Below are 13,158 nucleotides of genomic sequence, written 5' to 3'. Positions count from 1 at the left end.
AGGCGTTACCTACGTATCGGTACGTACTCTTCAGAATGAACACCGTACTTCTACCTCATAGGTTATACACCTCTGCGGAAGTGTAGGAAGATTGAATTCTCTAGGCTCATCGGCTAGCCACATGACGGCATACAGCGAGCCAAGACACATTTTGAACTGAACACCCAGTATAGTTAATTATTCGCTTTGCCCGGGTAGCCGGGCGAAACGAATAATTAACCCGGGCAAAGTGAATATCCCTATAACATTTTCTCCTTTCTATTTAATTTATATTCACTGATAATAAAAATAAATCAACACATAACACGATGTTAATGAGTGTAATTGATGTATTGAATATTTCGTCACTCTCTGAAGATGCCGACATCACAGATGTAGTTGATTCTGAGTGAGCATTAACTGTTTCTTCAGCCGCTGAAGAAGCTGGCACCGCAGAATTTGTTAAATCTGAACCAGCTGTCGTTTCGCTGATTTCTGTCTCAAGTGGGCGATCTGTAAGTTCATCTGGAGCAAACTCTTCAACAACAAACACATTATGGTTGTATGGCCAGATAGCAGAACCACAGATTGGAAGATTTTATTTCTTCAAGTGCTTTCTTCATGGCTTCTTCAGATCATTTGGTTTGCTCCGTCTTCCGTTTTAAAAATTAAACCATCTGAAAACACATTACGACCTTTTTAAGTAAAAATTAAGACCAGTGTTGCTGATTTATAATTTAATTAGTGTGACTTAATGCGTCCACTATGTAAAGTGATCTAACACGCTTTATTACAATACACAAATATATACAAAAATACAGTTGACACTTATATAGTGGATAAGTTATCCACTTTGCCCTATTCACTTTACCCGCAGACGCCATTTCGCTTTTCATTTAAGGTTGTACAAACAAAAACGTCAATAATCTTCTTCGTAAGTACGGCATTTTAGAACTAATTCTATCGCCTATATATTACTATCACATAACAAAGAGTTTCTGCAGTACTGTATGTTGTACATATGTTTCTCTTACCTTGAAATATTTTAAGAAAACAGTCTAGTTTCTTCAAACACACGCTGACTTCTTCTCTTACTAGCTAGAATGACAACAAGTCAGATCCAGCAGCAAAATCTGGTTGGGATTCTTCCCCAACATAGTAGAAAGCGCTACCTGTTGGCGTTTCTAAGAAATAGGCATTATTCTCTTTGCCCGGGTTATTCGTTTTGCCCGGGTCTCCCCTATCATTGCTGATCTCTTGGTTATATTGTCTTTGTGCTCAACTGTAATTGGCCACTGGCTGTTGTACAGCACATGAAATATAACGGTCTTACTAATAAAAACTCTATATACAGACGTTTAACTGTCTTATACTTATGCAATGAGTAGGTGGTTTATAAGTCGTGTGTAAATTCCTTACTAATAATCACTACATACGTCGTGTATAACAGTATAACTGTTACACAGCTACGTCATAGTTTCGTCAATACTTCGTTACGAAAGGTAATAGAATATCTGAGGTTCTCTACTGGATCCGGTAGAGCGCTCTAGTGTGGTGTGTTAAATATCGATAGTACAACTGGCTCTAATCGATTACCACACTACATTTTGGTCAAAGAGTACAAGCTACAGCAATATTATTCTAATAATTCTATGATCTTTGGTTTGTTCTTCTGTGGTTACAAGGTAAACATCATCATAAAATGACAGTCGATACGAACAGCTGTTAAAGGGGCGGCCATTTTTTTCTCTATATACAACGCTTAAACAAGGGGTTTCGTGTATATAACTACTGCAAAGCAATTCCCATTGTATAGTTACAGCCTGTTTATACGTCCATAGCTTATTCACGGTTTATCGGTAACGTTCTGTGTCTCAACTCTGCATAAGTCTCGTATAAAAACTATACACGGTTTATTAGTAAGACTGTAAGTATATAAATAAAATAAGTAAATTATACTCATCCTTTTGTTTACCTATTAATGTCCATTCTTGATCATTAGCACATTAATAACAAGAATAAATAATCAAAAAGTACTGTAACTGTATGTATACTTTCTTGCAAGGAACCGGTCTGGCAATCATAATCGTGAACTTAATCTGCACCACGTACTACAACGTCATCATCTCGTACCCCATCTACTTCTTCGTTATGTCTCTGAGGGCCAAGCTGCCTTGGGAAGACTGCAGCCACGAGTGGAATACAGATAATTGCTTGAAGGTAGGTGCCTGTTATTCGTGTTCGAATATATTTTAATCTACTATAAAAGCCATGCCTACCTGACGAAATTTAGTGCAAAAATCAAGTCCAATATCTCGGTGTAATTGTCCAGACCAAGCTCATAGCGCTAAGGATGAGCGTTGATGTACAAGAGACTGGCTGATAGAGCCCGGACGGGAAGTTATGGCACCAGCGCGAGAGACGCATTTTAGTTCGTTTGCTTGGACTCGCCCTCACACTCAACTGGAGGGGTGTTGGGTTAGTTGGTTACTACTGGGTGTTCATTTCAAAGTGTGTCATGACGTCACTGTTGTGAGTCAGCGATTTGAAGCGAGTTTCAGCTTTTATGTCATAGAAGTTGCCTATTAATCAAGGCGTTCAATCTGAACTTGAGAACGTGTACGGTATAAGTTGAATGTCTTAGCAACAGATGGCGGTCTGTAAAGTCTGTGTGCTACCATAACTTCTTTCGAACTGTGTTTTGCGCGGGCAAGTCGTACGCAGGGTATTTGTTATCATCGATTGCGTACGGCAACATTCCACAACACAAATCAAAATACTCCGTGTCCATGTTGACCGTCCAAGTTAACAAATACGTAAGTAATCGTCTTAACCCTCTCCCCATATCCCGACAATAAGAAAAAAAAAACTCACTTCAGTACGTGTTTCCAAACAGTTCATATTCTTGTCACTACTGGCGTTACCCTACGTATCGGTAAGTAATCTTCAGAATGAACGCCGTGCTTGCTAGGCAACTTCTCTCGCATTTAGGTAGTACGCCTCTGCGGAGTGTAGGAAGATTGAATTCTCTAGGCTCATCGGCTAGCCACATGAGGATATACAGCGAGCCATGACACATTTTGAACTGAACACCCAGTATACCTTGACGAAAACTACTTCCGACTTGACAGCTTATAGAGAAGGGGGAGCAGTGTTGTCATGTTGTCCATCTTTCGTGTAAGCGAGCGCGCTGCCGATAGAGTGCAGTAATGAACGGCTGACATGAACACATACATTTCTAACCAATTTGTTGAACACTAGGCATTAAAATTTGTGTACATTATTATTTTTATTAGCCTATAATAATAATAATAATAATTATTATTATTATTATTATTATTAGTAGTAGTGGTAGTAGTAGTAGTAGTAGTAGTAGTAGTAGTAGTAGTAAGTAGTAGTAGTAGTAGTACCAGCATTCTTCAATGTAAATACCGTTAGAAAAGCGTCGAAAGGACTGTAAACTGTAAAAGCAGTTATAATTTAATACGAAGCCTCTACTTTTATGAGTGTCGGTAATCTTCAATGTAATATTGTTAGAAAGGCGTTGAAAAAATTGTAAACTCTAAAAATATTTATAATTAAAAATCTGCACGGCCTTTTTCTTTTCAAATATTGGTAACAGTGCTCTTATTAATTTTAACACAAGCAAGAGTTCTCATTACGACTCGCGCCAAAGGTAAAAGAGGCCCGCCATTATCTTTTCTCCTCTCAAAATACTCTCCTACATTACACACCATCTCTCGCGCTTGACTCTTTAACGGGACGCCTTGTCCAATATTCTTTGTTCTCCGCCTGCCTTTCCTTCCTTCCGACATTGCACAAGTCGCCTGTTTAAAAACTCTAGCAGAAACTATAAAACGCACACTCCACCAATGACAACGAAGATAATAGTGTAATATAATTTAAACACAATAATTATCGATACACTAAAACAATAATACAACTAAATAATATTTTTAATTCACACAAAGCTCCCGTTAACCAGCCAACTCAGTCATTCCGGCCACTTTATTCACCACTAGGCCCTGGTATTCACGTGCAACTTGTAAACATAGACAAGGCAACACCGTCCCGTTACCATGGTTACGCGTCTCTTGTGATTGGTTGACTTGAATGGTTGCCATGGTAACATCCTAAAGGCGCCATTTGTCAGGTCGGAAATTGTTTTGGACAGACCATAGCATTCAGAGTGTTCATATCGTTCTGCTACTACCGCTATTGCTAATACTGAAAACATTGTCCTTCTGAGCGACCTTATTATGGCATTGTCTAAGCTGTGAAATCATAGAGTAGTTCATAGTCAAGGACATGAAATAGCATACGATGTATGGAAATTCATGTCAGAAGAGGTTGTAAATGAAATACCAATTCCATTGAAAAGCGTGTGTGCAAGAGTACTGGCTGCCACTGGTATTTCAAAGCGAACCTTGGCAAGAATCAGGAAAGAAGGGAAAAATATTGAGGCAGGAACAGCAGATTCTTTCTCCAGTCCCGAAAAATCGCAGCCGAAGAAGAAGATTGTTGCAGCTGTAGACAGTTTTGATGAGGAAGTCATAAGAAGACTCATCTATAATTTCTACGCTACGCATAAGCAGAGGTCGACTCTGTAATCGCTTCTTCTAAAAATGGATATCAGTGTATTATCATGTGAAGAAGGTAGAGAACAATTTACATTGAAAGTGAGCACGTGATGGACACTGTTTTTGGAGAACATTTCCATAATCTTAGGGACATCTGATTCCAGCACAGATCAGTCGTCTGATTCGGACGGAGAATAAGAATATAAAGATGGAATAGCGGGCGTAATTCCATTAGGTACCTTCGAACTCTTGAGTAGGAAAGTGGTGATACTAAGGTAAGACGAATGTTTTTAGAAAGAGATGAAACGGATGTGCTTGCCGCTCTGAGCTTGAGAACCGTAACCCAAACAACCCCCACTCCTCTACCCTGCTGGCCGGCAATTTAAAACTTCGCGCAGGTTGGTGCCATAACATCTAGTCTCAGCTCTACGTAGACACAGGCAAAATGTGAAATTTCATATTCTAAACCCTTCCTGCTAGCGGTACTATGAGAACAAGGATTTTCACGATTCACAGTGTGTGGAATGCAATTAACCCTTAAATTGACAAAGTATCCTATAGGATACAGTAGGTTAATAGACTATCTATAATTTGAACTGGTAATGGAAATCACGGGAAAACGGCTGAACGAATTTTAATAAATTACACCTCATTTTGAAGCTTGGAACACAAAGTGTTTCAGAAAAATAGTAGCTTTCAGTGAAATGTCAATTTTCCTACATCATTTTCCTATTTTCCAATATCCATCTTTCGTCAGTTTTGAGAACTAATTAATTGCATTTCAGAATAAAACAAAACACACACTACAATAAACAATAGACTATTACACGAAGGCCATGACCTGCAGGATTGCCGACATAATTAGAGTTCAAATTAATTTGGTTATTAAAAGCTTCAAAACTTACCAAAAATAATTTACAGGTCTGATTCTGCGGTGTGTAATTTTCAGAGTACAGTGTGTATTGGATATTAAAATCTACAAAACCTGAGGTGGTTTGATTACATTATTACCGTTAGAAATTAATTATTATTATAGTTAATGCTATGATGTTAATATATAAACTACAAAACTTGTGTAAGATAATAATATCATTATTAAAATCAAATATTATATAGTTATTAATCAAGTGGGTTGGATCTTTTTCATATATTTAATGGTGGTGTGGTGTAGATTCAGTATTGGCTCGAGAGAGCGCAAAAATTGCAGTTCCTAAGGAAAGACGGTATTACATTTTGTAGTATCCCGATCATTTCAGCCAGATCTCTTAGCAGGATAAAATGATTTTACCCTCTACATTTAAAGCTCTACATGCAGCAGCTATACCAAAATGCCATGTCTATTGTTCGAAAGCATAGCAAACCTGACTTTCTTTAACTTTCACCTACAATCCACAATGACCTGAAGTAGCTGTTGCTTTACTCCCACATGAAAAACCCACTGATCGTCTTGACAATTTTACTTGCGTTTTCGCATTGAAACTCAAAACTGAAGGTGGATAGGTTCAAGAAAAAGTATTTGGCATAAAAAACCATTCAGAGGGAGTATGTTTCATTATTATGGAAGCAAATAACTTTCAAAATGTCTGGTATTTTTCATTGAAAATAAATAAGAACATTTTTTATTTGAACGTCTAACCAACTTAGTTTGTAGCATTTGCTGCACAAGCCACTAGTATGCTATAATTTCAATAGAACAATAGAAAAAAATTGGTATTAAAATTAAAATTTCACAATACTATAATATTATACAACAAAATATGGACATCGCGATAGTTGTTTTCTTTACGGTCCGACAAGGTTTAATAAACTAGTGTGAGAAACGAAGCTTTGCCAAGTTAAGGGTTAACGTCGGAAGGGTTTGCTTATTTCATAATATTTTGATACAGTTTTTATGCTGGGTCATCCAATTATCGCTTGACCAGAGCTGCGGCAGGGTTTGTGCCGGCTGATAATAAACTATCGTTTCCCGCTGGTGGGACGGGCAAATAACCACTCTTCAAACTTCTTTACAATTTTTCATACTGTGGATTGTGTTATATTTCTGTTTGAATGCATCTGATTAAACAAATAACACACCTCTTGCCGAGTTCTTAGTCTATCACCATATCTAACCATCATTGAGATTGTATTCTTTCCATTTCACTGAGATTTACCATGATATTCAATATTATACACTATGAATGACTAGTTTTGTTTTTCAAACAGTACTCATGGTCTTCTGTAATTCCTAAATCGATTTAATACTATATTTAAATTAATTTACCTCCTCTACATAAGGTTAAAATTAAAAAAATAAATAAATAAATAATAATAATAATAATAATAATAATAATAATAATAATAATAATATAATAATAAAGATGAAATTAACCTTTTCACACACAGAACTAAGACATCAGTTTAAAAATGTAAAAATAAGTATGTGTTGTCATTTACGGAAAATGCGTTTTTGGCACACTCTGTATATATATATATATAGTCATAGGATACAAATTTTTCTCAATTGTGTGAAAAATATCAAGCGATATGCATCTATTAAATATAGAGTGTAACGGTTAACGCGTCTGGCCGCAAAACCAGGTTGCCCGGCTTCGATTCCCGGTCGGAGCAAGTTACCTGGTTGAGGTTTTTTCCGGGGTTTTCCCTCAACCCAACATGAGCAAATGCTGGGTACCTATCGATGTTGGACCCCGGACTCATTTTACCGACATTATCACCTTCATCTCATTCAGACGCTAAATAACCTGAGATGTTGATAAAGCGTCGGAAAATAACCTACTACTACTACTACTACTACTACTACTAATAATAATAATAATAATAATAATAATAATAATAATAATAATAATAATAATAATAATAATTACTTACAAATGGCTTTTAAGGAGCCCGAAGTTTCATTGCCGCCCTCACATAAGCCCGCCATCGGTCCCTATCCTGTGCAAGATTAATCCACTCTCTATCATCATGTCCCATCTCCCTCAAATCCATTTTAATATTATCCTCCCATCTACGTCTCGGCCTCCCCCAAGGTCTTTTTCCCTCCGGCCTCCCAACTAACACTTTATAAGCATTTCTGGATTCGCCCATACGTGCTACATGCCCTGTCCATCTCAAATGTCTGGATATAATGTTCCTAATTATGTCAGGTGAAGAATACAATGCGTGCAGTTCTGTGTTGTGTAACTTTCTCCATTCTCCTGTAACTTCATCCCTCTTAGCCCCAAATATTTTCGTAAGAACCTTATTCTCAGACACCCTTAATCTCTGTTCCTCTCTCAAAGTAAGAGTCCAAGTTTCACAACCATACAGAACAACCGGTAATATAACTGTTTTATAAATTCTAACTTTCTGATTTTTTGACAGCAGACTGGATGACAAAAGCTTCTCAATCGAATAACAACACGCATTTCCCATATTTATTCTGTTTTTAATTTCCTCCCGAGTGTCATTTATATTTGTTACTGTTGCTCCAAGATATTTGAATTTTTCCACCTCTTCGAAGGATAAATCTCCAATTTTTATATTTCCATTTCGTACAATATTCTGTCCACGAGACATAATCATATACGAGTACTTTGTCTTTTCGGGATTTACTTCCAAACCTATCGCTTTACTTGCTTCAAGTAAAATTCCCGTGTTTTCCCTAATCGTTTGTGGATTTTCTCCTAACATATTCACGTCATACGCATAGACAAGCAGCTGATGTAACCCGTTCAATTCCAAATCCTGTCTGTTATCCTGAACTTTCCTAATAGCATATTCTAGAGCGAAGTTAAAAAGTAAAGGTGATAGTGCATCTCCTTGTTTTAGCCCGCAGTGAATTGGAAAAGTATCAGATAGAAACTGACCAGTACGGACTCTTCTGGACGCACTAATAATAATAATAATAATAATAATAATAATAATAATAATAATAATAATAATAATAATAATAATAATAATAATAATAAATGATGCAGAGGTCGGAAAACGGCCTTTAAATTGAGATATGAGCTGGTTGTAACGAAATTTCTGACAGATTGTTTTGTCTTGCAGCTAGGCCCCACTGCGGATGGAGCATCAAACATGACAGCGCTGTCTCTGACGGTTGACGACAACGTCACGAAGGTGTGGAAGACGCCGGCGGACGAGTTCTTCCAGTAAGCCCTTGCTTCTCACATAAACGGGTTAGTAACCCGAAGTAATCACTGCAGGCTCCCCTTCTTGTAAACCAGGGCACATAATTAATTTTGACAAGGCCCCGAATTTGCACGCTACTGACCCAAGTCCAAAACATACACCCAAAACTCCCGTGTTATTAACTCTTTCTTCATACTCGAGCGAACCTACACCTGTGTTTGCAGAGTGAATTAGTTAAAGCAGACATATGTTTTTATTATACTAACTGAAATTCTAACAACCTAATTCTAACCAAAGGAATAGTTTCGTTGAAAATTTTGAAACGCCATCTATTTTATACGATGTTTCGATCAGAAATACCGATTGACCCTAAAATAAAATTGTTGCTGGTAGTATTCTTAACTTCTCCAATTTACAGATATGGGTCATTCAAGTGTGACTGCAAGAAAATAGCACATATATTGAAAATAATTGGGATCCAAGATGGTCAAGTTTGATTTGTTAAAAATACAGACGTGGACAAATTATTAACAAAATTAAAGATATTTATGGTAATTCTCTTTATAAAATTTGACTTTTCAATTTAGACTACAGTTGACAATTTCGCATATTTCTATCATTACAGTAGATAGAAATATGCAAAAATTTACCTGTAGTAAATATTGAAGAGTCAAATTATGTAAAAATGTCAACTCCAGTCTAAATTGAAGAGACAGATTTTGTAAAAATATATAATAAAAATCTTCAAGTTTCCTATTAATTTGTAAATATGCAATGTTAACTCCGGTTTAAATTGAAGAGTCAGATTTTGTAAAAATATATAATAAAAATCTTTAGTTTTGCTAGTAATTTGGAAATATCCAAACTATCAACTGCAGTCCAAATTGAAGATTCATATTTTGTAAAAATATATAAGAAAAATCTTCAGTTTGCTAATAATTTGGAAATAAGCAAAAATATCAACTGTAGTCCAAATTGAAGATTCATATTTTGTAAAAATTTATAATAAAAATCTTCAATTTTGCTAATAATTTGTCCACGTCTGTAGCACTGTAATTGAACATACATGCTGTAGAATAGCCAATACATAAAAGAATAGTGTATAAAAAATACTCGGGCCTGTATTCGTGTTATTGCGGTAAGGATATCTGCAGTGCTTGGGAAAAGTGACACAAGTCAGTTTCCACAAACCTTTTTTAATAATTTATTGACAACTTACACTGGTTTATGTCGATTTGACTTTTTTCTGTATGAATTATTGTAATTGGAGGAATACCTATGTATTTTTTTTTCCAAGCGAACAGATGTTCCGTAAGTTGACAAATTATCAAAAAAGGTTTGTGGAAACTGACTTGTATCACTTTTCTGGAGTACTACGGATATTGTTATTGCGTTTTGAAAGATTTATAAATAAATAAATTATAGAAAATAATTCGTTTAGGAAATGGTTCTTACGTGCAGGTAGTACTCACAACGCTTTTAACCCTTCAGTGCTCACGCCATAATTTGTGATACTCGTACTCGCGCGACTTGCATTTGTAATCCATCTCTTTTTTCTTTTCTTTTTTTTTTAAATAATCAAATCTATTGCACATATGAATATGTAATTTTATAACATACTTAGACTATAATAGTATCATAACTTTACTGATCCTGTTAAACTGTTTTTGATATAACAGTGTAACTCTATTTGAAATTTAATATTTAAATCAGTGATGCCAGTATGATACAATGAGTGACATTATAAAGCAAGGAATGTAATTAAAAACTCTATTGTTTTATTTAGACTTAATTGTTAGTTATTGTAAAGTACACTTTAGAATTTATTATCTCCTACTCCTAAAATTTAAGTCACTATTGGGTTCGAATATACTATGTCTTTTTCATATGAGAAGAAGTCATTGTTCTGTATTATCTAATATGCCCACGTAATAATTTACATTGAAGGATAAAATAACCACTGCAACAATAGGACATACGTGTCAAAATATCTTATGAACTGCTTGTAGGAATAAATGAAATTACAAATAACAAAATCGAAAATATGCTTTGTATTCCCTCCTGTTAAAAACACTGGCGTTAGCACTCGTGCGGATAACAAATTATAATCCAGTCCAAAAACATATAGTGACAGAGCTGGGATACGATCTCACGACCGGCAGAAGGATTACAAGGTCGGCCGTGGTTTTGCACAAGTGCGCGCGCATCTGCTTCCTGGGGCATGTGCTGTGGCGTAGAAAGGAGGGGGGAGAGGAGAGGGAGCGACCGCGGCAGAGAGGGGAGATATCCAGATTATTCGAGAATGCCATCCTGACATCCGTGGAAATCTTCTAGGCATCTGTCGATTGTTCGGGAGATCGTGCTCTCCAGAAACTATGGTTTGGTTATAAAAAGAAGAGACACGAGTGAACAGTAGTAATGTTGTTATAGTCAGTGGACAGCAAGCCAGCCAGTCTTGTGTAGCAGTGAAGCCAGCTTTGAGACCGAAGTTCGACTTGAGTTGTGTCCGTAACTGTGGAGCCGAAAGTCCTGAGTTCGAGTGCAGTGGACCGCAGTTGGGGGACCTGAGTTCGAAGTTCAGCGGATTGTCTCTGAAGGTCTGGGGTTCGAGATACTGTGAACTCGAGTACTGAGCTAGAAGAGCTTACTAGCCAAGGAAAACGAACTGAGAATTGACAGTTCTGATTTGTAAATAGTGCTTTGTGAACATTAGTTAAAATTAACAGTTCATTGCTTTTCTCAATAATCCAAGTAAATTGTCATTGTCGTCTGTGGAGTGCAATAACGAATACTGTGTTGCTGTGTGGAGTGCAAATTCCATTGTTGACGGGAATAGAATTAAATTGTAGAAAGTGAAGAGTTATTGTTGTGAGAATAAAACTACATTGTTGTTTAGTATAAAATTTACATTGGTGTCAGAAGTGGGGTCGTCACTTCGGTCTCCAAGCTGGCTTCACTGCTACACAAGACTGGCTGGCGTGCTGTCCACTGACTATAACAACACTACTACTGTTCACTCATGTCTCTTTTTATAACCAAACCATGGTTTCTGGAGAGCACGATCTCCCGAACAATCGACAGATGCCTAGAAGATTTCCACGGATGTCAGGATGGCATTCTCGAATAATCTGGATATCTCCCCTCTCTGCCGCGGTCGCTCTCTCTCCTCTCCCCCCTCCTTTCTACGCCACAGCACATGCCCCAGGAAGCAGATGCGCGCGCACTTGTGAAAAGCTACGGCCGACCTTGTAATCCTTCTGCCGGTCGTGAGATCGTATCCCAGCTCTGTCACAATATAATTGCCACACAGAAAAAAGTCACAATTACATCCAAACACTTAGGGCTAAACTTTAGCAGGAATTCACTGAAAATTTCACGCTATCACAATTGAAAGCGGAGATATAATGACGTAATAATCAACAATGGATTACAATGTATGCCACGCGAGTAGGCCTACTGAAGAGTTAAAAAACAATGTGTATGCTGTATAAAGTATTAATTTTGAATATGAACTTGAATCATAATCTATAGACTGGTAATAAAACTATAATCTAAATTTTTCTGGTGAAAACACACATAATTAGTTCTCCTGAGGCCAAAAATCACATATTTTAATTATTTTTAATGTCTTCCTGGTCTGTCTGTATTTTTGTTCTGTACCTTTTCACGCGATTCTGGCCAAACCGATTTCTATGAAAATTTGTATGTAAATTACGTTTGATCCCACTTAAAATTTAGGCATATGGCATTAAAAATACTTTATTTAAAATGGAGTTATAAGGGGGCCTAAAGTCAATAAATCGAAATATCTCGCTTAGTATTGAGTTTTATAGAAAATGTTATATTACAAAAGTTACGTACTTTAAAAATGTTTCCGACAAGTTTTTATTCCATGCAAAATTTTGATAGAACTGATATTTAACGAGATATATGAGTTTTAAAATAACGTGCTTTTTTATTTTAGTGTCCCCTCAATCAGACTAATACTTACCAAAGTCTAGTATATACAGTCATGAAGCTCAATACGTAGTAAATATGCATCCATAGATAGTTGCTAACCACTAGGATCGCTACTATCGCCTCATTACAGACAATGCGAAATAGTACCTGCACAGTCTATTGTTCCTAGCACCCTCAAAATTCAAGCTTCATGACTGTGTATACTAGACTGTGCTAATACAATGAAGTGAAAACAAATGACTGCGGTTATTTAAAACGGCCTTGCACAACTAACGGAACTGAACACAAAATGCGTCAGTACCGGTATTGTAGCTTTGAGATATCGAACAAGTAAAAGATTATTATACAAAAATATATAATTACTGTTGATACATAATAAGTGGTTTAATTTAACTTAAAAATATAAATAATTAATCAGTCGAGTATAGAGTATGAATATGGATAAATTGTGTTAATTTTATTCTAAATTTTTTATCTTGGCTCTTCTTACATTTAAGATAATAATATTATATTATAT

General features: G+C 36.3%; 1 protein-coding gene across 3 annotated transcripts in view; it reads left to right on the top strand.

Moving 5' to 3' along the window:
* Ntl (Neurotransmitter transporter-like) overlaps window positions 1-13,158 on the top strand; it is a 115,799-nt gene that overhangs the window by 46,551 nt on the left and 56,090 nt on the right. For all 3 annotated transcript variants that reach the window (XM_069842513.1, XM_069842512.1, XM_069842514.1), the window contains 2 exons: window positions 2,045-2,199; window positions 8,598-8,701. In XM_069842513.1, the coding sequence (XP_069698614.1) occupies window positions 2,045-2,199; window positions 8,598-8,701 (259 nt within the window). The remainder of the gene's footprint in view (window positions 1-2,044; window positions 2,200-8,597; window positions 8,702-13,158) is intronic.

This window comes from Periplaneta americana, chromosome 12 (genome assembly GCF_040183065.1).
Source record: "Periplaneta americana isolate PAMFEO1 chromosome 12, P.americana_PAMFEO1_priV1, whole genome shotgun sequence".
Lineage (NCBI taxonomy): Eukaryota > Metazoa > Arthropoda > Insecta > Blattodea > Blattidae > Periplaneta > Periplaneta americana.
Note: the sequence above shows the minus strand (reverse complement) of the source record. Positions and strands in the feature narration are given on the sequence as shown.